This window comes from Phaethon aethereus (genome assembly GCF_964289735.1).
Source record: "Phaethon aethereus genome assembly, chromosome: 1".
NCBI lineage: Eukaryota > Metazoa > Chordata > Aves > Phaethontiformes > Phaethontidae > Phaethon > Phaethon aethereus.
This window is the reverse complement of record NC_138575.1, coordinates 153,657,459-153,685,321: the sequence shown is the minus strand read 5'-3', so window position 1 is coordinate 153,685,321 and position 27,863 is coordinate 153,657,459. Positions and strand designations below refer to the sequence as shown.

General features: G+C 37.2%; 1 protein-coding gene across 1 annotated transcript; it reads left to right on the top strand.

Moving 5' to 3' along the window:
- Window positions 1-27,863, top strand: TMCO3 (transmembrane and coiled-coil domains 3; the record flags this gene model as incomplete). The annotated part of the gene is made up of 10 exons (XM_082002091.1): window positions 1-447; window positions 4,988-5,167; window positions 8,386-8,577; window positions 9,401-9,529; window positions 11,388-11,480; window positions 12,660-12,846; window positions 13,777-13,894; window positions 14,444-14,639; window positions 21,112-21,262; window positions 27,356-27,863. The coding sequence occupies 10 exons, from the start codon at window positions 1-3 to the stop codon at window positions 27,475-27,477; spliced, it is 1,815 nt and encodes a 604-aa protein (XP_081858217.1). The 3' UTR covers window positions 27,478-27,863.

The window sequence follows — 27,863 nt, the reverse complement described above, 5'->3', positions numbered from 1 at the left end:
ATGAAGGCGACTGGATTTATTTCCCTATGGACATTGGTTTCACTGCCTTGTGGCCAGTTAGCAAATCCTGCAGAACATGAAGATGTAGTAAAGCATGCAATAAAGCTGCACCGTGGGAAAGGAGCTGTTATCACTCAAAGAAAACAGTGGGTGTTGGATAGCTGCAGAAAACTATCTGGTCTTCTTCGCCAAAAGAATGTTGTTCTCAACAAACTGAAAAATGCTATAAGAGCGGTTGAAAAGGATGCAGGACTGTCAGATGAAGAGAAACTTTTTCAGGTGCATACCTTTGAAATTTTCCAAAAGGAGCTAAATGAAAGTGAAAACTCAGTCTTTCAAGCAATCCATGGCCTCCAGAGAGCTCTACAGGGTGATTACAAAGATGTTGTAAATATGAAAGAAAGCAGTAGACAGAGACTGGAAGCCTTGAGAGAAGCTGCAATTAAGGTTAGTTCTCCACATTTATTACTAGAGTATTAATATTGTGATTTTAATTTTATTATGGCATGGTTTCAATCTGTTTTAATAAAAAATGGATCTACATGAAACTCGCAGTGTTTTACTGTTTAAAATGGATTTTGAATTAAGTATTCTCATTAATAAAATTAGAAGTGATTCTGGTGTAGAGCTTAAAACTTACTAGCAGTCAATAGTTCTTATTTCAAAACAAAGCTAAGCATAATCACAAGACCAACAGCAAATATTACGCTAAAGGGAAAGGAATACAATAAGTGAGTCAGTGCATATAGCACAGTTGCACTAGATAAGTCAGTGGGATTATCAGAATTGAAATAATGCAGTAAATTGGCAAAATACTGTTTTTTCCACTTCAAATGGGAATTGCTCAACCAAAATCTACAATTTAAACAGAATGACTTCTTGCCTTTTATTTCCATATTTGTATAGATGTGGGTAAAATGGACATGCAAAATATGAGATTACTATATTTTTTTATCTCAGTATAGTACTCCTAGCCTAAGAAGTGCAGGTTTGAAAGACAGTACTTCCAAGAAAGAGAAATCTGAGATAACTTTACCAAGAAAAGCACAGATGAGTAACAGATGAGCACAAGTACTTCATGCAAAGTTTGAGTTCCCATGTCAGTGCAGACCTGTTAGGGTGTGTACAATCTGCCACTGCCTACTGGACTTGTTAGTGCTCAGACTGCGTACCTGAAAGTCTTCTATTGAGAGAAAACATTGTTGAATTGGATTGGTATTTAAATTGCTCTTTTTCCTTGCTCTACCCCTCAACCACTGGAGGAATATATTAAGAATTTTCTTTGTTTTCTGTCTCCTAAAAGAAGAGGATGCCCTTGTGCAAGGGAGCAAGAGAAGTTAAAAAAATATGGAATTGGGATATAGCATCTGAGCTCGGAGAATCTCTGCAGGGCATTTTTGTGAGAGATGTGCAGTTCTTAACTGGTGAAAATGGCAAGAGACTGTGTGCAAGAAAGGTGTGCAGTGAATTGTGGCAAGAAAGGCTGGTGGAAGTAGAGTTAGGATGCAGGCTTGGAGGACTGGAGTGTCTGTGCAGTGAAAACAGACCAAATTATGGCAGATTTGGATAGGGAGTAGCTTGGATCTAGGATCTATGACTTTGATATTGGTGATTAATGGTAGTGTCAGCCTCTGCTGCATAGGAATGGTAGCAGCGGTCATGAAAATTACTTGATTTTTAACCTTCTTTTCCCCAGAGCTCTTAAAATAGCAGCAGTGAAGCTGTCCAGCATCTTCTTTCTCATTTACCTAATTCTTGGCAATGTTAGTGTAAAATACTGAAGTAATCTATCCTTGAACCTGAGAATGGTGCTTCCTCCTTTTTCTCATAAAAGGAGGCCTGTGTATATAATGATGTGTTTTAGATGTGTGTCCTGTCAAAACTTTACTTCTGCAGAGGTGGATTGTGTAGGCTTTTTTTTTTTGTATTATCATATCAAGATATTTACTTGGTTGAGCAATCTTTTATGCCCTTCCTTCTTGCACATGATTATTTAAACAGAACATTTGTTGTTCTAACCTTGCAATCGTTACATAAAGTGAAACAAAGGATAGTGGGAAAATGCATGCCAAAAAGATGAAAATTACATGGGATACATTTTTTTGGACTTGTTCATACTTAGAAGGCACCAATCAGTTCCGGTTTTGTTCCAGTTTCATTTTACTGTGATGATTACTTTGGTGTGCTCATGAGACCTCCTTTTCAGTTTTTAAACAGTGACAGAAGGAAAAACACAAATGACTGCAGAGGGTGCTTGACTCTTCCCTTCATTTTATTTATTTTTGTTGAGTTGAAGTATTTGGAAGTCTTTATTGTTGGAATATATATGTGAGTCTGATGCGTTCCTTGCTGGTACTGCTGCTGGGAAAAGGTATAGCAGAATCATTCATGGTGGGAGAGGGGAGGAAGGAAAAAGCACTGAAGATAGCTTCTGCCTTCCTTTGCTCTAGGAACCTGGGTGGAGGTTCAGGAAAAAGCAACAAAATCTTACCTACTTTTTATCAGCTTCTAATTTCTATCCCTGTTTAAACAGTAGAGAGCAACAGTAACACTGCGTTCTTAACCAGCATTGCCCCAAAGTCTTGCTTAATCTTACTTCATTTCGCTCATGTGTTTCTCCGTGTTACAGTCTCCTGTTTAGTGCACAATCCTTATCTGTATTATCTTGCTTAAAAGATTGTTTGGTATATACCTTGTGATCAGATGTCTCCAATCCCAGCATGAGTTGTGGAATGGTGTTTGTACTGTGATGCATTTCTGCTTAACACGTAACAGGCTCTTTGAGATAGCTTCTCCTTTTCATGGACACCATTCTCTGTGATTGTCCCACTCTACTGCCATGACACTGGCCTGTCTATAGGCGAAAACAGAGATGCCACTACAAGAGACTACAAAAACCTTTGTCTCCATTAATTAAAGGAACTTACAGTTAAGCTCGGTTCTTTCAAAGCTCTTCTACCTTCCTATTCAGAGAAAGTTAACTTCTTGCAAATTAGAGCCTTATTTATTTTTCTGAAGCTTATCTCTAACTCTGTTCAGCCAGTTTGTCTCTGTTGACAGAAAGGACTGATCAACTCCCTCCGCCCAAAACCTGTTCCATTTTTCAGGGGAAAGAATCTAACACTTATCAATTCCATCTCATGTTCCAAGTTGTTGCTGTCTGAGGAAAGACTCTGCAGCTCATATGGTTTATGTTTTATACATCTCTCCAGCAATGTCTGCTAGCAGAGAACAACAGATAGGAAATATTTTTGCTTGGGGCTGTATGAGAGTGACTGTGTCTCTTGCTTATGTGTTGTTGCATAAGAAGTAAAGCAGTTGACATTGGGCCAAGCACATTAATAGTTACATTTTTCCCAACTCCAGTTATTTTGAGATCTGGGTAATTTTCATCATGCTGGTGTAACTATGGTGATTCTAAACACCAACAGACAAGAGCCAGAAATTCTGTGGTTTCATCACAAACAGAAGTATTCATCTGGCTGTCAGGATTTTAAAAGGGTTAAGCTACAGTTACAGGCTGTACTGAACGTACTCTTGTCTTGGCGTTGGGGCATTGATTAAATTCTATGCATGTTCTTTCAGGTTTCAAGGGGAAAAATGTCCATTTGCAAATGTGTGGGGCAGGGGGCACTCCAGTTATTTAAACGTAGGAGTTTAGTATCATTTTAGATGCCCAGGTTATCTAAGATACCTGCGTGGGGTAGGCAGATAAAACAGAACAACCTAAGGGAGACCTATGCTCTGTCTGATTTCTAACTGGGTATGGCAGGGCATCTAAAAAGGAGACAGAAACTTGTGTTTTCTGGGAATTCAGTCTGACCTAGAGATTGCTTGGATTTTTTTCCTGGTCTGTGTTTTCCCTTGGTAATAATATTGTCTCTCTTAAAGAACAGATGTAGGGTCTCCCTCCTCTAAATATTCTCAACATCCTGAATCTAACTGAAAGGAAGCAGCCCGCCATTGTGCATGCTTCCTCATTCATAGTTGTTCTCTATCTCAACCAGTGCATCTTTAAGAGGATGTAGGCATGCAAAGTGAAGTATCTTACCTTTTTTTCCAAAAAACCTCAAATTATACTCTGTCAATACACAAAGTATTATGGTTGGTCATTGTCTTGGTTACCATGTAGAAGGGGCAGTGTTAAGTCTAGTCTTCATCAGCGAATGAAACTGTTTTAATTCTCTTTTTTTGAACCTGAAACAGCCAGAGAGAAACAAAACAAAACTTCATTAGGGAAGCTACTGAAATATTTCTGCATCATATCAAACCACGTGAGCATTTTTTCTCTTCTTACTTCTGAAGCCTAGAAATGGATTTCAGAAGCCATTAGTGCAAGCTCATAAGAGGCCCAAACTGAAAAGATTGACAAAGTCAAGAATTTTACTTCTGATAAGAAAAATGCTCCTTGGGAAACATAAACAGGAACCTCAGCTAGAATGCTTGACTGCTCGTCCCAACTGCTTTTGGGTTTTTTTTTGTAGCTGTTTCCACAGTTATTGTAATTTTTGAAAACCATAAACAGACCTTTTCCCATGTTTATAAAATGGCTTATAAAATTAAGATTCATTGTGTTTTCCTTCCAGTTTGTTTGTTGTAGCTAGTAAAGCTATGTTTCAAGGTTAATATGCTTCCCTGCTAATGCACTGAGCCCTAAACTTTACTTGGCTCTGAAATGTTTCCTAGAGTTCCTCAAAGTAATTCCTTTCTTGTATTTTCTGGATCATAACTTTGGGGCAGCTCTACTGTTTAATGGATTAGAAAAGGCGATTGGTGGGTATTTTGTTTGGTGGTTTTCATATCTACTTCCCCAATCAAAATTGGCACAAGAGAAAGCTATCTTCAAATAACATTAAAAAGTCTATATTGTTTTTGCAATTCCACTCATAAGGTGTTTTGTGTCAAAAGCAGTGTACATTTATGTCAAGTGTTTTCCTACTCAAAGGCCTGGCCAGCACTTTTATCTGTGTGTTGTAAAATTCAACAGGAAGAAATGGAATACGTCGAACTCTTAGCAGCAGAAAAACATCAGGTTGAAGCCCTTAAGAACATGCAGCATCAAAACAAAAGCCTGTCCATGCTTGATGAAATTCTAGAAGATGTCAGGAAAGCAGCTGATAGATTGGAAGAGGAAATAGAAGAGCATGCCTTTGATGACAACAAATCTGTAAGTGAAGTTTTAGGCTCAGTCTTTTCATTAGTGTCTTTAGTTTGGTATTTGTATTGTAGGGGTGTTTCCCTTGTGTTAAATAGTTGTTAGGATTTTAGTGACCATTCTAAAAATAATAAAAAAAAACAATCCCAAAAACCCCAAAACTTGTGGCTCTAGATTTAATTTTGCTTCCCTTTCAACAGTAAACAGGAATACTACTTACCTGTTTTTGCTAGTGACTTCTGTGGTTTTTTCAGATCTGAAAGTTCTCCTTGCAACTGCCACTTTGACAGTGACAAGTGTAGTCCATCTCACTGATACAGCCCGTGCGAGTTATGACATCTCGGTGCTGGTGGTGGGGACTGTGATATTTAGACTTTGCAGGATATGGAGTTACCAAGTTAAGTGTAGTCTCCACTTTTTTCTCTTTCACTTTATTGAGAAAGTTATGGGAGAACAAGAACCATTGCAGTTGGTTTTCAGAGTCTGGGAAAAAGATATATTGTTCAAGGTAAGTAACTGAAATGTGTTTGTGGTGTTGCTTTTTTCCACTTCTGACTTCCTCTGCTTTTTGTACCTTGGCCTGTTTGCATTGCTTGTTGTTTCTGCCTTGCGTGATGGACAGTATCCCTCAGGTGAGGCCGTGTGTATTTGGAGCTGGGAGTACATCAGCTTATTCTAGCGTCCCGTTGTGCCGTCCTCAGAGACTGACTCTCTAAATTGGTCCTGTTTGCATAAACATGGGTTGCAATTTTATTTGCCTTTTGCTCTTGAAAAGTTTTTGTTGATTTGCAGGTTGACTTGCGAGGTGAGCATAGCTCTTGAATTCTGCTGAAGAGGAAAAACAGTTGCTCTGTAGTAGAAGGCCACACTATTCTTTGTAACTGTACTTGTGTTGAGCGAAAGTGAAAGCAACTTTTTATTTTGTGTACACCAGACTCCAGCAATTGTACCTAGGGGGAATCCTACCTAGCAGGACCAAGAGCTGGAAGGGATGAGCTAACTGGAGTGCCCTCTTCTGTTCCACTGGGGCATAACGGCACGTTTTAGAGAGCCCAGGAATGAGGTTTCTGCTGCTACACCTGCTGGCAAAATGCCAACGCATCCTTTTTTCGCCAGTGTATCTCCTTGATTTTCTGCTTGTATCTCTATTCATGAAAGAAAAGAAATTATGCAGTGCAACCTGGAGGACTGTTGACATCTCCATCTTTGCAAGAGACATCTAGTGTGGTTTTTTTCTTAAGCTAGAACACTGGAACATTGGAACAAAGAAGGTCCAATAGAATCAGTATTCTGAATGAATGAATCCATCAGTAATTTGATAAAGATACAACAGCTTCTATTAAGATATAATCAAATAGAGAAGTGTAGTAGGTAAAAATGGGAGAGGAAGAATCTGAGCTAAACCACTTAATGCAAGACGAGCATTTGTGCACTGTTCTGTTACGTAAAACCTGCTTTCAGGAATTGCTGTTTTAGGAAATAAAATCCTGAAAATAACTGTTTTCTCTCATGTTCTCAAATTTATTATTATTTAAAAGCTTGTCTGAACCTGTGCCATCCACTCTTGCTCTTCTAGCACAGGCTGTCTTTTGTCAGTTCCCTTTTCTTTTGCAAAAGGAAAAATGTACCATAATATCCACACAATGTATGATTTTTATCTATAATACACAGAAAAAACCCTGTTTTGATATACCTGGAGTAGCAATGAGGGTGTGGAAGAGGGGGTCAGGAGCAAAGACGACATAAAAACTGTAGGATTGGGCACTTATTGTGTATTCTGATTGGAAACAGTTCTTCATGTTTGCTGACTGTAGGGAAGCCTCTCTTCTTTGCTCCCATACTGTGAGAATCGTTTGCATGTACGTGGCGTGCAGCAGTTCCTGCTTTCTCCCTTCAGCTGAAAACATGAAAACATGGTTTGGTCTCTTAGACTTGGCAATGGACACCTCATTATGGAATGCAAAATAGCCGGGTAAGTGGGGAGCTTAAGGAAGTAAAGGCAAAATATATATAAAAAGACAGGTTTGGGGCAAAAAAAGTGTGAAAAGACAACTTTCATAATGTGTGAAAAGAAAATGGTCATCAGCCTCTTACTCCAACAGCTAAAAATGCTGGTGTTTGAGGCAGCTATTTTATACTTCTAAATAATTCTGCAAACTTTATAATTTATTTCAAATTCCTTTTTTTCCCCTCCGTCTGATTCTTAGTGACTTAGAATTCCTTAGGGGCTCATCATATTGCATGATGTACAAATACAGGGGAAGAAGTCATTCCACAATAAAAGTTTTTATTTAATTATGTACACAAACAAATGTAAGGAGTGGAAGAAGTGTATAAAGATTGCAGGTTAAATGTTAAATATTGAAAACAATATTTATCTGAACAGTTTGGGGAAATGTGATGGGGAATCAGCAAAGAAAAATAGGAGTCTGTTTTATAGATGACTTCTGTGAATACATTTCTTCATTATATTGGGGAATTGTTTGGGCAAAATATGGCAATCCAGAAAAGCTGAATGTTTTGTAGTAAGTCATCAGAATGACAACAGCCTACTGTGTCTACTGGAGTCTAAAAGAAGTCACAACCTTAACTGTTTTTGAATATTGTTAAAATCTACATTATTTAAAATACAGTGAATAATGAAATCATCCTAGTGTCTTCCACTTTGTAATTAGAGGCACTGAAGACACAGCTAGGTAGAAACAGTTCTTATCCTCTCTCCTTCAAATTTACAGGACAGTGACGTTTTCCTGACTTGGAATGCAGTAATTATTTCAGGTTTTTGTAAACTGAATATCACTTTGTAATCTCTAATTGCTTTTGTTCAAGGGAATAAACTGTTACATTTCAATCCAACCTTTTGTGTTCTAAGTTTGATAAAGCTTTTTAAAAAAAAAATATTTCCAATTAGATGCAATTGAAAATACTGAATTGGAATTGTACAGTTTTGAAACCTTGTCTCTGTATTTTTCTGGTTGGACAACTTGGCTAAAGACGTCTGGAAAAACCCTCACTTTTAAAATGTAGAGGAAATTTTAGACTTTTCAGTTATGGACATCAAGTTTTGATAAAGAGACTGAAAGACTTCTCTCAGAAGAAACTGCAGTATATTTAGTCAGCGTCGACAAACTCTGGAGTACCTTCAAGCTCAGCAAATAGTCTTTCCCTTTTTACTGTATGCTTCATTGACACCCCCCCCTTTTTTTTTATTTACTTTCTTTTTCCTACAGGTAAAAGGTGTTAACTTTGAAGCAGTTTTAAGGGTGGAAGAAGATGAAGCCAACTCCAAAAGAAATGCTTCAAAAAGAGAAGTAGAGGATGACTTAGGCCTTAGTATGCTTATTGATTCCCAGAACAATCAGTATATTCTTACCAAACCCAGAGATTCAACCATTCCTCGTGCTGATCATCATTTCATAAAGGTAGTCATTGTAGAGACATTCTTGTCGTTCGTTTTGGTGAGATGTATGCCTAGACTGTATGCCTAGACTGCTTGATTGGATTGAATATAGTTTCAGCATTCGTCCCTCTAAAGTTACCCTAGCGTTCATGATTCCCTCATGTACTGGTGATCCAGCCAATGTGTTCCCTACTCCTAGTATAGTTTTCACAGGACGGATCGTGATGCTGCATGAATCCTCTCTGTTCTATTTGATTTGACTTGTTGCTCCTTTGGAGCAGCATCCCTTCTCTCAGTGTTAAAGTAAGCTACTGCTGTGCCTGATAGGCCACTTGCATGTTGTTCCTAGAGAGAATTGATCTGTTTATGTCTTGTGATGAAAAAAGGGATGCTGGAAAATATATAGACATGTTTTTACTTGTATTTGTGCTTCATGAAGAATAACTGGATTGGGATTTTTTTTTTTAATAAAACCAAAACGGATCTGTTTCACCACTGTGTTATAATGCGAAGTGTCGTTCCCCTCACTTTCCCCAGGAAACTGTCTACTTCCTATAATGCATTTAAAATATTTAATAAATTGATCATAAGTCCCCAGAGCTACCAACTGGTTAAGGTGCATACTTCATCTGCAAAACTGCAGTGCTTACTACACTGCTTGTGTAGTGCACCTACAACAAAGGGTTCAGGTTAGTTTACTGAACTTGTGTTTTCTTTTCACAGACAGTATTCTACGTTTAATTTTACAGTGCTGTTTTTATCTTTTGACAGATAATAGTCTTTAACTCCATCACAAATTTGTGTGTTCTTTATATTAATGCATTTGTAAATCTTAATATATTTAGGATATTGTGACAATAGGAATGTTGTCTTTGCCATGTGGCTGGCTGTGCACAACAATAGGATTGCCAACCATGTTTGGGTATATAATCTGTGGAGTACTACTAGGACCATCAGGACTAAATAGTATCAAGGTAAGTGTGCATGTTGCTTCTTGAATGATTTCATTTGTTGAAATCTTTAAAAGTAGTTTTAAAAGAATATAGTATTGCTGACCTCAAAAGTATTAAAAAAAAAAAAAAAGTCCCCAAACCTGGACCTCTGCAAAATGAGGCCTTGAAATTGTATGTCTTTGAATTGCTTTGTTTTCATTTTTTTTCTCCTATGTAGTCATGACATAAACAATTGTTGAAAGTGGAAGCTGAAGGTTGTTTGTTGTGGCTTTTTGTTTGTTTGTTTTCTTTTTGTTTTTAATCATGAAACATTATGTTTGAGAGCCAAATTATTTAAATGCTGTCAAATATTCAGAAACTTGCAAAAAGTCAGTGTTGGCAGTGGAGGAAGTGTTTAAAACAAGTCGTTTCCTGAGTAGCATAGCTTGGTTTCCTAGAGAGTTACTTTGCATCTCTGTAGCTCTTTCATCCATCCTACTCACCCTGGTTCTTTTGCAGTCCCCTGCCCACATTCCTGAAGCCTCTTGAACCTTTTTAGCTCCATCACGTGTGCCCTGATTACTAGCTCATGTGAAACCGTGGGCTGTGGCTGGCTAGACATTGCAGATGTTTTGATTAGCGGTCTGGTGTGCATTAACAGATTGTTTAGCCAGCAGGCAAAACAGAGCACATGTTAAGGTTGCGTGGTAATGTTCGTTAAGTTACATGTGTCTTACATTGGTGTCCATGTAACTGCTTAGAATTAACTGTCTTTGCAACCTCTGCTCTTATGTGGAATCTTGTTGAAAATAACTGTTGGGCTCAAAAGGAAGTAGAGATGAGTAGAAATTGTAGGATCTTGTCAATCTCTTATTGGAAGAGAAGGCTACAAATAGTACACTTTTAAAATTTTGTATTCTAAAATTGAGATTAAATAATAACCTTTGTGTCGTACGTAAGTTCTGGGTTGAGAAAGTCTGGAAAACTTGATCACTTGGACTGAGGAACAAGTTTGTAAGCCTGATACTAGAAGGAGATTCAACAATGAGTTTCCAGAGACTTATACTGAAGAAGGTGATGTGGTCAGAACAGAGATGAAGGAGGTTTCTTTAGGACAGTTTCTTAGTGAGCTGCCTGTTTCTTGTGGAGCTGCGAGTAAACGTTACTCATCTGGATAATGTTCATGTTGCCTGGGTCTCTTGTGTGTGCTCCTTTTGTCTCTTCTGTATTTCATTAAAAAGTTGAATGTTGGAGGAAATAAGGAGGCAGGCAGATTCTAATCTGGCAGGGAAGATAGTTTCCATCTCCACTTCTCTATGATTGATGATAGAACCTGTTGTCTTCTGCTCTGGACTGTAAATACTTAAAAAAGAGATGTCAGGTTTTTCTGTTGTGACAAGGAAGACAACCACTTTTCTTGCTGTTGCACCCTTCTCTCTGAAGTGGAAAGGCTGGTAGGTGTACTGGTCTGAGACGGATGCATGGAGTCTATAGGATGGCGAGCAGAACAGCAACTACAGTCTAGCAGAATGATTATACCAATAGGCCAATAAAATAACTAGCCAGAAGTAACTTCTGGAATGCAAGCCTTGGGGGTTTAATAGCATATGCATAAAATGTAACCTATTTATTTTCAACAAGCAAGCAAACTTACCTAGATCAATGCACATGTACATTTTGGGTGACCAGCACTATCTGACCAAATTATCTAGTAGCAGCCACGTGATGGGAAAAATCTTTGAACCCAAAAGATGCTGAGGGAACTTCTGATGTCATATGATGAGCAAGTGAACTACCTATGGAAACATAATGACAAACAATTTGTTTTGTAAATGGACTTAGAATCTGTATTATAAGTAGATGGCTGTGCACTGATTTTGATTTTTTTTTTTTTTTTAAGTCTATTGTGCAGGTGGAGACGTTAGGAGAGTTTGGTGTATTCTTCACTCTCTTTCTAGTTGGTCTGGAATTTTCTCCTGAAAGATTAAGAAAGGTATTTCTGTATAACACCTCTACATTACAGGATTTAATTGCTCATATTCAATTTATCAGTTCTATTTCAGATTTTTATATTGTCCCTATGATATGCTGGTGTAACTTTGTACATTTTTGATAAGACAAATCTGACACTTGCTTCTTCTCTAACTCTTTGGAAAGAACAGAATCCATTATTTATTTGGTGTCCTAAAAAAAACCCCAACAACTTTGCTCTTCCTCTTCGTTTTAGTAAAACAGTTTGATTACTAGAAAAATCTCATACAATTTCTGGCAGTCCATCTCCGCTTTATTTTAACATGCAGTAACATGCAGTTGCTGCACAGTGATGTTTGCCAGTCCTGTATATAAAAAAAAAAATCAGCTTAAGTACAACATACTGAATTGATGATACATGCTGTACTGGCTAATAAACTGATTCTGCAAATATGTCAGCACAACCTGGAATATTACATGATGTGGCCATTGGGATTTAGCAAAAAGGTGCAAGTTTCTTTTGGTCTTAATTTATAAAAAAAAAAGCTATCTCATAAACAAGCTAGACTTTTTAATAGTGGAAAATATGTCTGCAAAGTATGTAAGGATTGTACGTATGAAAAGAGTTGCAGTGTGTGATTTTGTTCCTAAACTGATGGTTGTGAGTTCATGAGACTACAAAAGCTTTAACAGAAATGTGTTAAAATTCATGACCATTCAGCTTAATCTGTTGTAAAGTCAAAGCTAAAAATCAGTAACTCAATAATTCCTAAACTGTAGTATGTAAATTGTTACATCAGACTTGTGTGCATACTAGTGTGGAGTGGGCTGCTGGTATTAATGATGGCCTTTGCCACTCCCATTTTTCCTACCCTGGCATCACATCGAGTAACAGGTCTTCCATTTGATGATTTTAATATAGTTCAACCCATGCTGGACCTTTGGCCCTTAATTTCTGTGAGCTCTGGGAAGCTTACCAAATTCCTGGTAATGAGCCTTCTGGCATAGAATATTATCTACTAGGCATAATAACTTCAGAGTTTTTAGTATGTATAGGATGACAGCACATTATTTCTGTGGCCCAGCACTGCAGCCCCAAATGATGCATCTTTAACTGCTTATTTGTGCCGAAAGACATTGTAACTTATTAGTGAGAAAAGTGTCATCAGACTTTATCATAAGAACTTGTTTTCTTTCCAAGGTATGGAAAATATCTTTGCAAGGACCCTGTTACATGACGGTTCTGATGATTGCCTTTGGTTTACTATGGGGACACTTGCTCCAAATTAGACCAACACAAAGTGTCTTCATTTCCACCTGTTTATCTTTATCAAGCACGCCATTGGTGTCAAGATTCCTTGCAGGTAGTGTTCGAGGAGATAAAGAAGGTAAGTATGATTTTAAATATGGACTACTGCAGTATCTACAATAAAATTTGAAAGAAGTTGACCTTGTAATATTATAAGAAAAGCTAGTTAAAAAAGCAAACCAAAACAAAAACCACTATTAGGTCTGGTTTACAAGCAAACATCCTCCTTTAACACTGGCCAGTGTTGTGCATATTCTTGTCATGAGGTCTGCCTGCTATTTACTAGCCAGTTCTCTTTCTCCAAAGACAGCATAGCTGAATCGGTACTCTCCATGTTAAGAATTGACTTTACTGAGGGTCTGGAATCCTTGTGCTTTTTGAGAGGTTTCCAGGTTAGACCATTACTACCAGTCTGTCATCAGGGCAGAAAGACTAACTTACATAATTCACATCCCTATCCAGCAAACTGAGACCAGCTCAGGTAGTCTTTCATAGCTACCAGCTCTTCAAATAGGTACCTTCAAGTGCTGCATTGCTAGCTTCTCAAAGACTTCTAAATGTTTCCTTTCAAAAGTTTTGCCATACTGCTTGCTTCCATTTAAACCTTCCTCACACGTGCTGCATTAAAGTTCTTCCCACCCCTGGAATATTCATATTCTAATGCCTAAATTCAAAGTGTGTATTTTACACATGCTGGCTCTTACATGTGTCAGTTATTTTAAAAACTGTATGTTTTCAGTAAAGGAGTTCCAGTAAATGCATAACTAGTGCTTAACTGCTAAGCAAAGTCTGTTACACAATAAAAATACAGAAGTTACATATGAATTTTTTTTTTTTAATTTACTTGTGTCGGAATAAAAATAACCACCACCAGAATGCTTTGAATAACCTCATTCCATTGATAACTATACTTGGCCTCCATTTGATTAAGACATTTCTAGATTACTGACCACTGCAAGTGTTCATAGATTCTGATTAATGTTTCCATGACTGCTTTGTTGGTGTACAGGGGATATTGACTACAGTAGCGTACTACTTGGCATGTTGGTGATGCAGGATGTGCAGCTTGGTTTATTTATAGCTGTCATGCCTACACTTATTCAAGCAGGAGTGAGCACATATTCCAGGTAAAAAAAATTGTCATATGTATCTTCCCCTCGCCACCTTCCAATTAGTATGTAGATTGCAAATAGGAATATGAGAGCGCTACAGTTAATGTCAGTTCTGTGAAAAATATGCTCTCCGTTCTGTGAGTTCTCTCTACTATTTGTACTTGTCATGTTGTATGAGAATATTCTTTCTGCTCTAGCTGCCTTAGTCCTGTCCAGTACTTAAATTTTGTAGTGAAAAGTGAAAATAAGTTAATTTCTTCAGTTACTTTATTCCCTCAAGACATGTTTTTGTCAAAGACCATGAGATAGGGTTATTGAGCCTGGTGGCTTACCTTGAAGATCAGTCAACAAAAATCTTTTTGAGTCAACATGGAAGTAAATTCTAGGCTGTAAAAGAGATTGCTGGGCACACAACAGGTTTAGTATTAATCTTGTTTATTAATGTGTCTAAATATCTTACTCAGTTTTGAACATCTGTGGAATTAGGCCTTTTCACTTAAGGGGAACTGGTTGGGAGGCATGAGAGCACTTGAAAGAAATGTTTTGTTTGTTCTTCTCTTCCAGCATTTTCAAGGAAATACTGAGAATACTGATACTGATTGGCCAAATTCTCTTTTCTCTGGCTGCTGTATTTCTTATATGTCTTGTTATAAAGACTTATCTCATAGGACCGTATTATCGCAAGTTGCATGCAGAAAGCAAAGGGAATAAAGAAATCCTCATTCTAGGAATAACTGCATTCATCTTCCTTATGTTAACGGTAATCTTTTAAATTAATAAAACATTTTGATACATGTGGTAGTTTACTGCATCAGTATCACAAAAGCCATTGCCCTTTCTATTATTGTATATCCATGTACCTCTGTAACATTTTAAAACCAAGTAATTAACTAAAAAAAACCACCACCAAAACAACAAATGCACAGATGATTCATGCATTACAGCATAGATGAGTAAGAAGAGAAAAATTTGAATGTCAATTAGCTGAACTTTTGCTGGTAACTTTTATTACAGCCAGCTAAAAATGATGACTCCAGTTTTAATTTTGGGCTACTTCATGCATTTGAAAATAATTTAGGATGGGTTTTGAGATACTGATAATGGCTGATTGTGACATTTGCTCACAAGTTTCTCTTCAATAGCAAATTCTGAACAGGGTTTTTATTATAGAATACTTTCCTTTTTCTGTGGGAGATAAACAGTTTGGGATGAAGTTGAGAAAGTAGAGAAATTACTTAAGGTTCATAGGTTTTTATATCCCTTTTGGGTTTGGTTCATTTTCCTCTGAATCTTCCTTCTATTTGTTTCTATTTCATGTTTCAGCCCTCTGAAAAACTATTCTGCTGGAAAACAGAATGTGACAGTCGCTGATAATGTTGTGGGTTTGAAACTCCATTATCCTGGATATGCAGATTGTTATGTCCGCTGAGAATTTCTGAGAAAAATGATCCCAAAAAGTGCCTGTGCCTTTTTTTCTAGGGGTGTTTGCTTAATTATTACAGGTCCAAAGGAGAAAGCTGACCTCCTTCAGGAAGAATCTCAAGAAAGAAGTTAGTGAGAGCATAGCTTTACAGTTTGTTGATTTCTATTGTATAGGTTAAAAATGCCATCCCTCTAAACAGTTATTCATATTTCAAACAGGAATGCCACTTAATAAGAGAAGGAACAAAACTAGTTTCTCCTTTTTACTTTCTAACAAGCAGACATAACATTTTGTAGAACGACTTCAATAGAAAACAACAAGAAGACCACAAAAGTTGCACAAAATATTATGGTGTTTAGAAAGTGTCTTGCTTTCAGTAAAAATATGGCCTACATAGGCTGATCTGATTGAATTGGGCATGTCGTGCCCAAATCACGTATCAGATGTACTGGGAGTTTGACTACATGACTTTACGTAATATATGTGTGCGTACAAACCTGAGGGAGAATATGTTTGAGTGTGGTGGATTCATACTTCAAAAACAGAATGCTGCTTCAGCCTGGGAAGTGTTTGTGAAGGAGCAAATATTTTGTGTACTTTAAGTGAAAGTAATTTTGCGCTCAGAGTTGATAAATAATGTATCAAAGGGAGCAGTACAAAGGATTGTGCATGTAAACTCGGAAAATCGGTTCAGATGCTTGATATTCACTGACACAGATACAGTCATTAAGTCAAGCATAGAATCATAGAATGGTTTGAGTTGGAAGGGATCTTTAAAGGTCATCTAGACCCCACTCCCCACCCCCCCTGCAGTGATCAGGGACATCTTCAACTAGATCAGGTTGCTCAGAGCCCAGTCCAATAGTAATACTTGTAATAGTAATACTACAAGTTATGGTTTGAGCACAAAGACTTAAAAAACAATAATTAAAAAAAACAAAGTAAGAAAGTATTTGGTTGGTCAGTTGAACAGTTCAACAAACAACTCCTCTGGAAAACAAATCTTAATTGGTATAGATGCCCTATTATGTCAGAAATCAAAACATAGGATGGAGGGTGACAATCTAATTTGAAAAAATATTGCATGTGTGTGGAAAGGATAAATTAAGGTTTTTGGGTGCCAGGTAGGAAAACAATTAAACTGTCACTATTCCTGCAAAGATCTTTCTCCTTTGAAAACCAATCCTAAACATACTGGTGTAAATAAAAAAAGCTTTTGAATTTCTAGAGTGAGGAATAAGAGTGTGCATACTTTAGTGGCCTTAACCAAAGATGACTCTCTGTGGCTCCATTTAGAAAACTTGAGAGATGTTTTGAAACAAAATATTTTAACTATCTAGCATGTGCGTTATTCTGCAGGCCACATCCTTTCCAATACATGACAAGGGGTAGGAATGATGCTGTATTCCTACTTTGTGCATACAGTTACTTGTTATGTGCCTTCAGCATTGACTGGATTACTGAGGTCCACCTAAATTTATGCTTTGTTGGGGTTCATCTGTAATACTAGCACGTGTAATGCACATTTATATAAAAGTTTTTTTACTTGTTTCCTGTGTTTGAAAATCTCAGATGACTAATTAAACAAGAATTGCTATTTCTCTACCAATAACAAATTCTATATGGGAGAACAAGAGGGAGGATAGGACAGAAGAGGTTCCTATACTGCAGCATGCGTAAGAAAGTTTGATGTAAGAATTATCCTGTCAGGTGAGGAACTTTTTGTACGTGAGTGACTGTTGAGCATTTCTGAACTGCTTGGCTCACATGGATAACATTGCAACGCATTAAATCTGGAACAGGATCTTAAATATATCTCTTCTTGATAAACTAAATTAAAGAGATGCAACCAATCTCAAATATGAGATACTTATTTTACCAAGGTTTGGAGCTTGAGTCCTCTTTCTGTTCCCAGATATTCTCAGAAGTAACTGAAATTCTCCCTCCCTTTCCCGCCCCCCCCTCAACTACGTTAGGCAGATTGGGGTGGGGTGGGGGATTGTGTCAAGTGCCAATCCTATAAAAGTCTATCTGACTTTGAGACACAGTTGTGCATCTTTCAATCATGCACCTTGTCATCAGTAACAAAGGTTCAGTAGAACATTGTAGCACCTTCAGCAGCTTCTTTTCAAGCTTTGAGTTATGCAGATACTGCTTTTTTTTTTTTTTTTTAGATTGAGAAACTATTCTCCTGATTTGCAACATTAAAAACAAATTAGCTTATGGTTTTAAATATGACCATTTAGGATCGATGGCCAAACTTTAGGTTGAGATATATACCACAATGAGCTGAACAACATGTTGTAATTCAGCCAGAGCGTTCACTGATGTAGTGTGGCTTTTTTTCATGTATATATGTACAGAAACTTTACAAGGAAAATTGTTTTAAACACTATCCTGATAATGAATTGCTGTATTAGCTATCTGCAGGGCAACAGTGGTCAGTTTTGTTATGTTTTAAATCCAAACTGCTGAATGTTACTAAGGAATTGAGGAAAAAATAAAACCTGACCTGACAAGAAGGATAGCAATTACATTTACATGTTTATAGCACTCTGCACACAGATTTTTGGGGGGGGGGGGGATGTGTATATGGCATCCAGTTTGACTGTATTATGGCTGACCTGGGGTCATGGCAGCAAATGGAGGGAAATTGCCAGCTTGCTTTGCATACCAAAAAGATGAAAAGAAAATATAGCTATGTTATTGCAGTACTTTATATATGAAAATGTACATGCTTTGTCCTGCAGTGTATTAGGAATGTCATTTCTTGTTTGTCTGGAGTCCTTCTCAATGGCTCATAACCGCTTATGAACTCCTTTTTTATTAATTAAAAGGAGAAGATTAAGGAAGAACTGTAATCTCAAATATTCTAGTTAATGATTTAATAAAATACAGTTGAGAGAGAGTTTTTATGAGGCTCACTAAATATTGTTTCCATTTCCAGCAAGGCTTTACTTCCTTAAAATGCAAGCTTAGAATTCATGTCTTTACTTTTGGGCAGATTTAAGTTATTAAAGCCTCAAATTCTAAAACATTTATTTCCATCAGGGATTTCTTTAGTTTTACTGGCTTAGTCTATTCATTAAGCTCCTGCGATGATTAAAGAGTAGCAATATGACACACGTTATTAGAAAATATAGGCAAAACAACTGCTGAACAAATGGTTGAAATTCAGCCGAAACATGTTACAGCAGTAATGTTTATTTCTTTTATTTATTGCTATGGTAGAACATTTGAACATAAAAATCCAAAATTCTAGTGACAGCAAGGCAATCCTCTCTGATTTAGAGTAAAATGGGACCTTTGAAAAAACTGAGAACTAAATTGTACTGGGAAAAAGTGTAAGTTGACAAAACATTTCATTTAATTTTGACTGAAAAAGGCTTCTGTAATATAGGCATTGAGAAAAGGACAGTGCAGAGCCCAGGTATTAGTAATTGTTGAGTCCTGTTTGGTGAAGGCAAAACATTCAAAATTATGCAGGCAGGGAAGGAATACTAAATGCAAAATACTTTCCAAGTTTTGCTTATATAAGAAATTTTGCTGAGAACGCCTTCCTGCTAGTAAAACAAATCTGCTCCAGTGTGTGTGTGCACACATGCACACACATTACGTATAATAAACCCTGATGCTACAGCTTTAATTGAGGAAATGTATCCACTTGTTGGTAATACTACTGGACAACCAGGGTCCAGGATGGGAATAGTAAAAGGTGTCTGTATAAAAATCGAGATATAAATCTGAAGAACAGACTGGAGGAGGGGAGGTGGGGTTAGGAGAATAATGTAATTTTTGGTTCTTTTCTTGTGCTGTCATCCACTGCACACTTTTCTGTGTGTAAAGTGACCAATAGATTTGGTAGACCTGAAGTTGTGTAGTATGTAGAGAGTAGACAAGCAATAGCAAAAGTTGCCTTTATACCTACCAGGTCCTTGAGCTGACACTTAGCTTGCCATAGACTTAAGGAATGGAGTCCAGTTTTTATGCGGTGGGATCAAACCCAGATGGACATACAGTTTGCTCCAGTTATGTCTGAGGCTTTCTGAAGAAGCACGTTTCTTTCACACTTCTGTTGCTCTTTGCTTGAATAGTGATTCCCATAACAGCCCAATATCATGCAGTTCCACAGAATCATTAAGGTTGGAAAACACCTTTAAGATCAACAAGTCCAATACAAGAGATGCTAAATCCCTTCTTACATGGTAACCTAACCATGTATGTGGGAATACTTAAAATATTAGCTATAAAAGTTTTGATGTGGAGCTCTGTTACAGCTGATAACACTTAAGAAAAGGACAGTGGGGGTGGGGGGATTATAGCTGAATAGTAAAATAATTCCAACTTCATTGGAAGAGGCTATATTGGATCTTAATCATACTCAAGAGGTTGCGATTTTTAAAACAACTAATATATGATTGAGAAGAACTTAAATGTTTCCTATTCATAACTGTTTCCTTTGTTGTTTTCATCTTTTGGTGATTTTAAAGCCTTTTATATACATTTCCTTCTTCCGTTTTACAATTTCAAATTGTGGTGAAAAGCACTGAAATTCCTTTTGTTTTAAAATGAGGGTAACATTATAATGTTACTTTGTTGGTTTTGCCTGATCAGCAACTATTTGCATTCGTTGACAGAACCAATTAATTTTCTTCAATGTCTTGCAAAGAACTGTGGACTGTTAGCGCAAATGGAGTTATGTGATGAGCATTCAGACATTAATACTTCAATACACAAAAGTCTGGAGTTTATTTTTAGGCGGTCTTTTATGCATAGCTTGGAGACTTGTTTATTGTGTCTTTTGCTCTCCTCCATTAATTTCAAGTCACTTGAGTTTTAGCTTCATACCTTACAGTGTAACACCATTCAAGATATGATGAATGTTGTCCATAAATGTACCATGGTGTATTGTTGCTTAATCTAAATTAGTATGGAAATAAGTCTTCATTTTTAAATGTTCTATTAATATTAATAGCATTGCCCTTTCTCAGTAAGACGGTTGTCTGCAGCAGCATGGTTTTAAGGTAATTCTTTCAAAATATACTTTATACCAACTGAAAGTGCTGCTTGCTTTTTTTTAATGTTCCGAGCATCGCCTTAAGCAGTTTCTTTGTTTTTAGTTCAGTCTCTTTACATGTGTTTCATCTCCTCCTTCTAGTACTGTATTCAAATAATAAAAAAGAATGAAGAGCAGTCTGAGTTCTTTCAAAGAGATAGTTGTGCTTCATTTCAGCAGTTTATTTCATATACTTAAATGCATCTCTATTCAGTAAAGCACAGAGGCACGTTTAAGGCCAATTTACAATAATAAAACATAATTTATGCCTGGGACTTCTACTAAATTGAGACTGTTCTTCCAAATTATAAGCTTTGATTTTTATCTTTACCCCTTGTTTGACAGCTGGAAAATACGCTGTTCTTACTGCTTTATTTCACAGCCTCAATGTATTATGCAATCCTGACTCCAAAGCTGTTAGAGTCTTTCTTGTTTTTGTGAAATCAGATGCTATCCTTAAGAGTGACACAAAGCATTACAATGTAGATTAAGACATTTATTTTTGTTCTTGTGGGGATGGAGGTAACATGGAGGGGAAACTGGTTTTTGAGTCTTTTGTATAAATCCAATACTGCAGAACACTGAACACTGAAATAAACATGCTGAATTCTATGTGTTGTTGAACTTGCATAAAGACATAGTAATTTACTGCATTCAGTATAATGTACAGTTTTATAATTTCACTGTGAAATGGTATAGAAAGTCCCTTGGGGCTAGAGAACAGCAATAGATTTTTTTGTTATTCCTTGACAGATCACAGAGCTGTTGGATGTTTCAATGGAGCTGGGATGCTTCTTAGCTGGAGCTCTGATCTCTTCTCAGGGTCACATGGTTACTGAGGAGATTATGTCCTGTGTTGAACCAATACGTGACTTTCTTGCCATCATTTTCTTTGCATCCATAGGTAACTTCTAAGAAAACTTACTTAAAAAATAGTGTTAACCTACAAATGGGTGGGGGAAGAGGAAAAAAAACCAAACCAAAAACGTGTTTAAGTTGGAGGGGGGAGAAGATAGATATTATTTTGTTAAAATACTAAACTGTTAACTGACCACAACATTGATTTGCCTTTACTAATATTTGTAAACATGATATTCATTTGCATAAGCAATTTCCATGTTGTAGTCTCAATTCTTGTTTTAATGTCAGTTTTTCATTGTTAATTCTGAATGCATGCTACTTAAAACATGTAAGTAAAAATTTTAGGGGAAAAAGGTTTTTGTTTGAGTGAGAGGTGTTTTGGTTTTTTAATGCTCTTCTGTCTTCACAATGGATATATTTGTAATTTATACTAAAATTGTATTGCTATTTTGAGTCAGTTGCTGGAGTAGCTTTCAGTTCTTGTGGCTTGGTTTTCTCTAGAGCATGATATGATAATGGAACAGATCTTTTTTTATAGCATCTTGTTTCTTTAGTTAGGAAAATGTGATCTGTGTGTTCTCAATGCAGGGGAAAAATAATTGACCAAGATGTATCTTGGAGACTACCTGAATGCCAACTGAAATGCAGTATTAATGCCTAAGACTAGGAGAGTAACTCATCATGAGAAGAAGTAGTTAAGTCTTGAGAATATTTACACTCAATTGGTAGCTTCATTTTGAACTGCTACATTCTCTAGCTGCCCATGCATGCCCCAGTGCGCTTTCTCGCAAGGAACTGAAACACATTACTGGAGTGCTTAGGTACAGTGAATGAGGAGACAGGTGCTGTGAAAGCACGTGCCTCTCCCTGTAGATTGTATAGGAGATGCATGTCCTATTTTGGGGGCACTGCAAGGTCTAAAATAGAGGGTTTGAGTGTGGCCCTTTGCACAAATCCAACCTCCTCTAAGCCATGTTTACTCAGAAATTCTTAAGGTTTGGTCTTTTGGGGTTTTTTTTTTTTGGTTTGTGTTGGTTTTTTTTTTTTTTTTTTCCCAGGACCACCCTTGGTTTTTCTTCTGGTTCTATTTTAAGTTTTCTATTGTTGTTTTTATCTCCATATACTTATTCAGATAATAGTGAAGTCCCATCATCAGCATAATTGTAATGCCTTTCCTTATATACCTGTTTGATACCCATTGGTTTGTAACAGAAACTAAATCTGTTTCTGGTCATTGTCAAAATAAAAAGGAAGTAGTTATGCTTGCCAGCCTTCGTTTTTGTGAAAATGATAATAGCTTGTGCTTATCAGTTGGATTGCTTAGTAATAGATAATGTTTATTTGAATAACTTATTTTTTAATAAAGAGAGGAAAGTGGTGAGCTTTGGTAAAACTCTCAGGCCCATATAACTGACAAGGTTGGATTAGTAATTGCTAAAAGTTCACAGGTAAGTTGTTTATATGTTTTAGTAAAGATGGTGATGGAGCGGTAGTGTTATCAGGGTTACAAAGCATGACCAGTAATTACAAGCCCAAAGTTAATTTTACAAGGGATTGAACAAAAATATTGTCCTACACTCTCATGACTGCATAAATTAAGACTAGAGATAAGACTTTGCAGTACAAGAACATAGCAAGACCTCAGTTGGCATGCTGGCAGCACTCTGTATAGCCTACGTTATACTCTAAGGAAATTATTTTAGTAGTTCTGTTACAGAATTTAAAAAAGAAAAACTTTTAAACTGTTCATGTTAATAACTGTTAACCATTATAATTGCAAGAACAGAAAGAAAAGAAAATTGCCTAACAAGTTTGTATGGTTTTGTAGAAAATGTGTGTTATTCTTGCCTCAGAAGAAAGTTAGCTAAAAGTCAGAAAAATGAGCTGTGTTATAGGCCTCTGGCAAAATGTGACAATGCTTGCTTGAAAAACAAAAAATAACCCCAACACCAAAAATCCCCCACCCAAAAACAACCCCCCAAAACCCTACAAAAATCAAATACCCCCCCAAACATTACCCCCCCTCACCCTTTATTTTCAATTACTTTCAAATTCTGTGGTTAACAGGAAGTTTTGTGGAGTGGCAAGGAGGTAGGTTTTAAAAAGGAGTGATGTGATATTGCAAAGAAAACCTCAGTAGGATAAAAAGTACTCCTTAAACTTTTTAAAAAGAAGTCTAGTAAGAAAAGACTTCTTGCTTGCTCTCTACTTATATATGTACACATGCAAATGATAGGTATCTACAGAGATTTAGTATGTGAAATTATGTAAAGGCCACAGGGAAAGATTCTCTCCCCCCCCCCCCCCCCAAGGAGAAGGCTTGCTGCTATATGCAGAAAACACCCTATTACAGAGAGCAGAAACACTTGAGATTCTGACTTTTAATTTAAAAGTGACTGTAAATATGTCATTTGCAAAAGTTAGTTCCTATTTTGCTTGTCTTAAATACCTGCTTTCCTGTTCTCACTACAGAAATCCTTCTGGTGCCTGAAAGCTGAACTGAACAGCGCTTGGTCATGTAATATCTGTAACAGTGGTCCTGCCCTTAGCTTGACCTGTGTAATGCTACTGCTTTCAAGTTCACGCATGGGTGCGTCGGAGGGAACAGTACACCTTTGCAGTTAGGCATTAACAGCTGCACTTTGAGTTACTCTCCATCTGTACATTCATTTAGGCCTGTGTGTGTTCTTCAAGTTTTCTGGCTCTCTTTAGGCTATCTTCTGAGGTTAGAAAGTTCCTGTTAGTCTCTGTCCTCACTGAAATTTTTGGGAAAATCTGGACCAATCCATTAGAGCCACATTTTGAGAACGATCTTTCTTGTTTCTGGGTTTGGTTTTTTTTTTTACCTAGTACTCAGATCCTTCCCTTTCTACCTCTGCATCATTTGATTTTGTTTTTATTACTTTTTAGAAAGATGGAAGGCATCTATGCATAGACTGTTTCACTTTTTTTTTTCCAAAGTCTCCAGTATCCCATTTTTTGTCAGTCTACAAGTCGTATGGAGTTTGAAATTGGGCATCAGGAGCCTATTTGCCACTGATGAGGAGGGAGGTTACTTCCACTGATTGACTAAGTTGCCAGGCGCCATGTTTCCCTTCTGGGTAAATCCTGTGGTCAGTGTTGGACCTTGAATGCAAGATGCTGAAAACCCTTTAACAGTTTGGTCATCTTCTTCAGAACATTGGTTATGCTGACACTGCCAGTACCACTGTCCAGAACAAACACACACACAATGTTTCTTTAAGCCTCTTAACATTTCTGTTCAATTTGAGAAATTAAAGGAAGACCCCAACTGGAATTCATTAGGTGCCATACATCACTTTCTCCTTCTCCATCCACCTCTACTGCATTGTTGTCCTGCATGGAGCACAATGAAACTTGTCGGTTCTGAGATCTTGAAACCTCCATTAGACTCAAGAGGACTTTCCCCTTTGCAGAAAGAAGGAGTTGAATGTTGGTTTTCCCCTCTGCTACGTCATGATCTAGCTAGGGCTGTAACATTTATTGCATTTGCTGCAATGATCTTAGGTTCGTTAAGACTCTTAGTACATACAGCATCCCAATGCATCGCTAACCTGATTTTTCAGAGTGATGTCCTGTCTTGAGGATGTGTCTGAATTAATTGTACTGGCTCCAATTTGACCAACAGAGTTCTGGTTTCTGTAATCTTGTTTGCCATCAAGAATCTCCAGTATTCCTTTTCTTGATGCTGGATTTTCCAGGATGTGGTCATGACTGCATTTGGATCTTCATATGCTGTTTAGCAGCCATCCAGCAGAATGGTGGAATCTGTCTAATTGCAGGGGGAATTTACCTATTAAGAAAAAGGTACTTCTAAAAAGAGCGTGCAAAATTTTGCCTGTAATTGTCCATCGAAGAACACATACCACTTTATATGAGGGAACTGTGCTTTTTGGCTTGACATTGATGCAAGGTCACCTTCACGCCAGGGCCTCCATTCCAGCTATTCCAGAGCCCTGCTTAGAATTGAAGTCCAGTGGCTTACGCTCAGCTCTGTGAAAATGTGCCTAAGTGATATCCTAGCTATTGGTGACAGGCCAGCATGCCACATGCTATCTGATGATGGTGCTGAAGTTCTTGAATTATTTGACTGAAATGTTTCTTCCATTTTAGAGAACAAGTCTGTAGTGACTCCTGAGCTTAGTCACAAAGTCTGATTAAAACCATTGAACTAAATGCGCTGTATTCACCGAATCTCGCAGAATCGCAGAATCATTGAGGTTGGAAAGGACCTTCAAGATCATCAAGTCCAACCGTCAACCCAACACCACCATGCCCACTAAACTATGTCCTGAAGCGCCACATCCATGTATTTTTTGAATCTTCCAGAGACGGTGACTCTACCACCTCCCTGGGCAGCCTGTTCCAATGCTTGACCATGCACCTTCTGTCTATGAAGTTAAACTTTATGGTGGTGTTCATGTTGTCAGGAAGGCTTCATGTGCTTCTATAGTAGTCTGCTATGACTTGTGGCCTTGTCCTAAGTTTGCATCTAGGGCTAGGGTCTGTAATGAGCATGAAATCCACTATGGAGGGACTTATTTCCCCCAAAATTTGTCTCCATGCTGAGTTGTTTATTGGTTTGCTCAGAATAGCATATGTAACAGGCCTAGGCTTGCTTTACCTTGCAGACACTTACCTCCATGGGATTAGTACAGAAACCTGTAGTAGTTTGTGCCTCAGCTCTTTTGAATACAGTAATAATCTTGATGTCGGGATGATATGCAAATGAACTTCAGACTGCTTGCCTGCTCCAGAACTGAAAAGGTAGATCCACCAGGAGTGATGAGAGCACTAATCTGCGTTTATAGCCTTCCTTTGAAATCTTAGTTCCAGATGTGGCAGAGTTGGCCCTTTTATGAAACGTGACATTGTTACAGGCTCTATTTCTCTAGTTGCTTTTTCATGTGTGTTTCTGAGACCAGCCTAAAGGTGAACAAGCCATGTGCACGTGATACGCAGCAAAAAAAGAGAAGCTACTTGCCCTTCCATGTGCATGTGTGCACACATTTGGATTTCTTGTTCTGCCACCTCTGATGGCAACAGCCAACTGTCAGCAAACTGCCAACTATGATGGATTTATCAGGAACGCCACCACTATTTTGGTTCCTCTTTTTAAGAGCTTTTATGAAAAAGGAGTGAGCTTCCAAAGATGCACAGTTATGTTTGCCTGCACAAGTTCCTCATACTCTAGGAGGAAAAAATGGACTTAGTCCACTGTGAGTAAGGTTCTTCCTCAGTGACTCGAGGACTTCTCCAACAAATACTTCTTTTTCTTATATTTAATATTAGCAGGATTTAGTTTTATATTTCTGTGCTCTTTATGGTTCTTATTATCTTGCTTCATATAATTACTGAATAAAAATGACAAAAAAATTGTAAAAAATGAAAAAATAAAAAGATAGACCCACCCCCCCATGCCCTCCCCCCCCCCCCCCCCCAAACCCCAAAACACCAAACCAAAACCACCAACACATCATAGCAATCAGGTTTTATATAATTCCTTAATTGTTAGATCATGCTCAGGGCTTTATGACTTTACCTGATTCCAATCTAAGTGATTTTTCCAGTTCAGGTGACTTCCAGTGTTTGCAAGTGAGGGTCATGGGATCAAAACAGCTACATTTTTTGTTGTAGCTATAGTCTCTGCAAATACTGAGTATCATGTTCCTCCCACAGTCGTAGTCCATTACCATGTCATACAAAAATGTTAAATGGTTAGCGAAGTGTATGTTACAATCACTGTGCAGAACAGTGGAATTGTTTTCCTGCAGTATTTTTATAACTTTCGTTAGAGTTGTGTTTCAGTTCAGATTCTGGATTGTTGACAGGTGTGGAAGAGAGAAAAATTTGTAAATTAAAGTGCTCACACATCGGTCATATACAATTTAACTCATTTGGGAACGTTGTTTGTGCTAAACCCCTCCAAAGCAAAAATGGTTGGATAATAGAGGAAGTGCTTTAGTGATCAAGTAGGTGGTGTTCGTAGGTATGCTAAGGCTTTGTGTTTGTTTTTGAGAATACAGTCTTGCAATTAAATCTATTATTAATTCAGAAAATTATCATAGTAAGATATTGGCCGTAAACTTTTAAATATTGTTTTCTTTCCTCCTAGGACTTCATGTTTTCCCCACATTTGTAATATATGAACTCACAGTCTTACTATTCCTTACGTTCTCTGTGGTCATAATGAAGGTATTTTCTTTTTCTCTTTTTTTTTTTTTAATTTTTAAATAGTCTAAATAATCTTTGTGCTTGCATGCCCTAATGAAAATTCTGTGCAAGAACTGAACATCTGATATAACAGAGAATATTACATCTTTACTGTAAATCTGAATTTGGAGGAATCTTACTGAGACAACATTCTTAGGATATTAAAAAGATTTTATTTAATGTTAAAAGTAAGTTACATGTGGAGAATTGTCTATTTGTCTAGCTTGAAATTTGCAATAGTTATCAAGTGTTTTTCTTATAGTAAATAAGATACTATTTTTTTACTGTACAGTATACATTTGTCTTTTTTTGACATTAATACAGAAGACATATTTAGAAGTCTGCAAGTTTGTTTTATGTCCATAATTATTGTATTCGATGCTGTGTACCTTACAAATACTGTACTATTC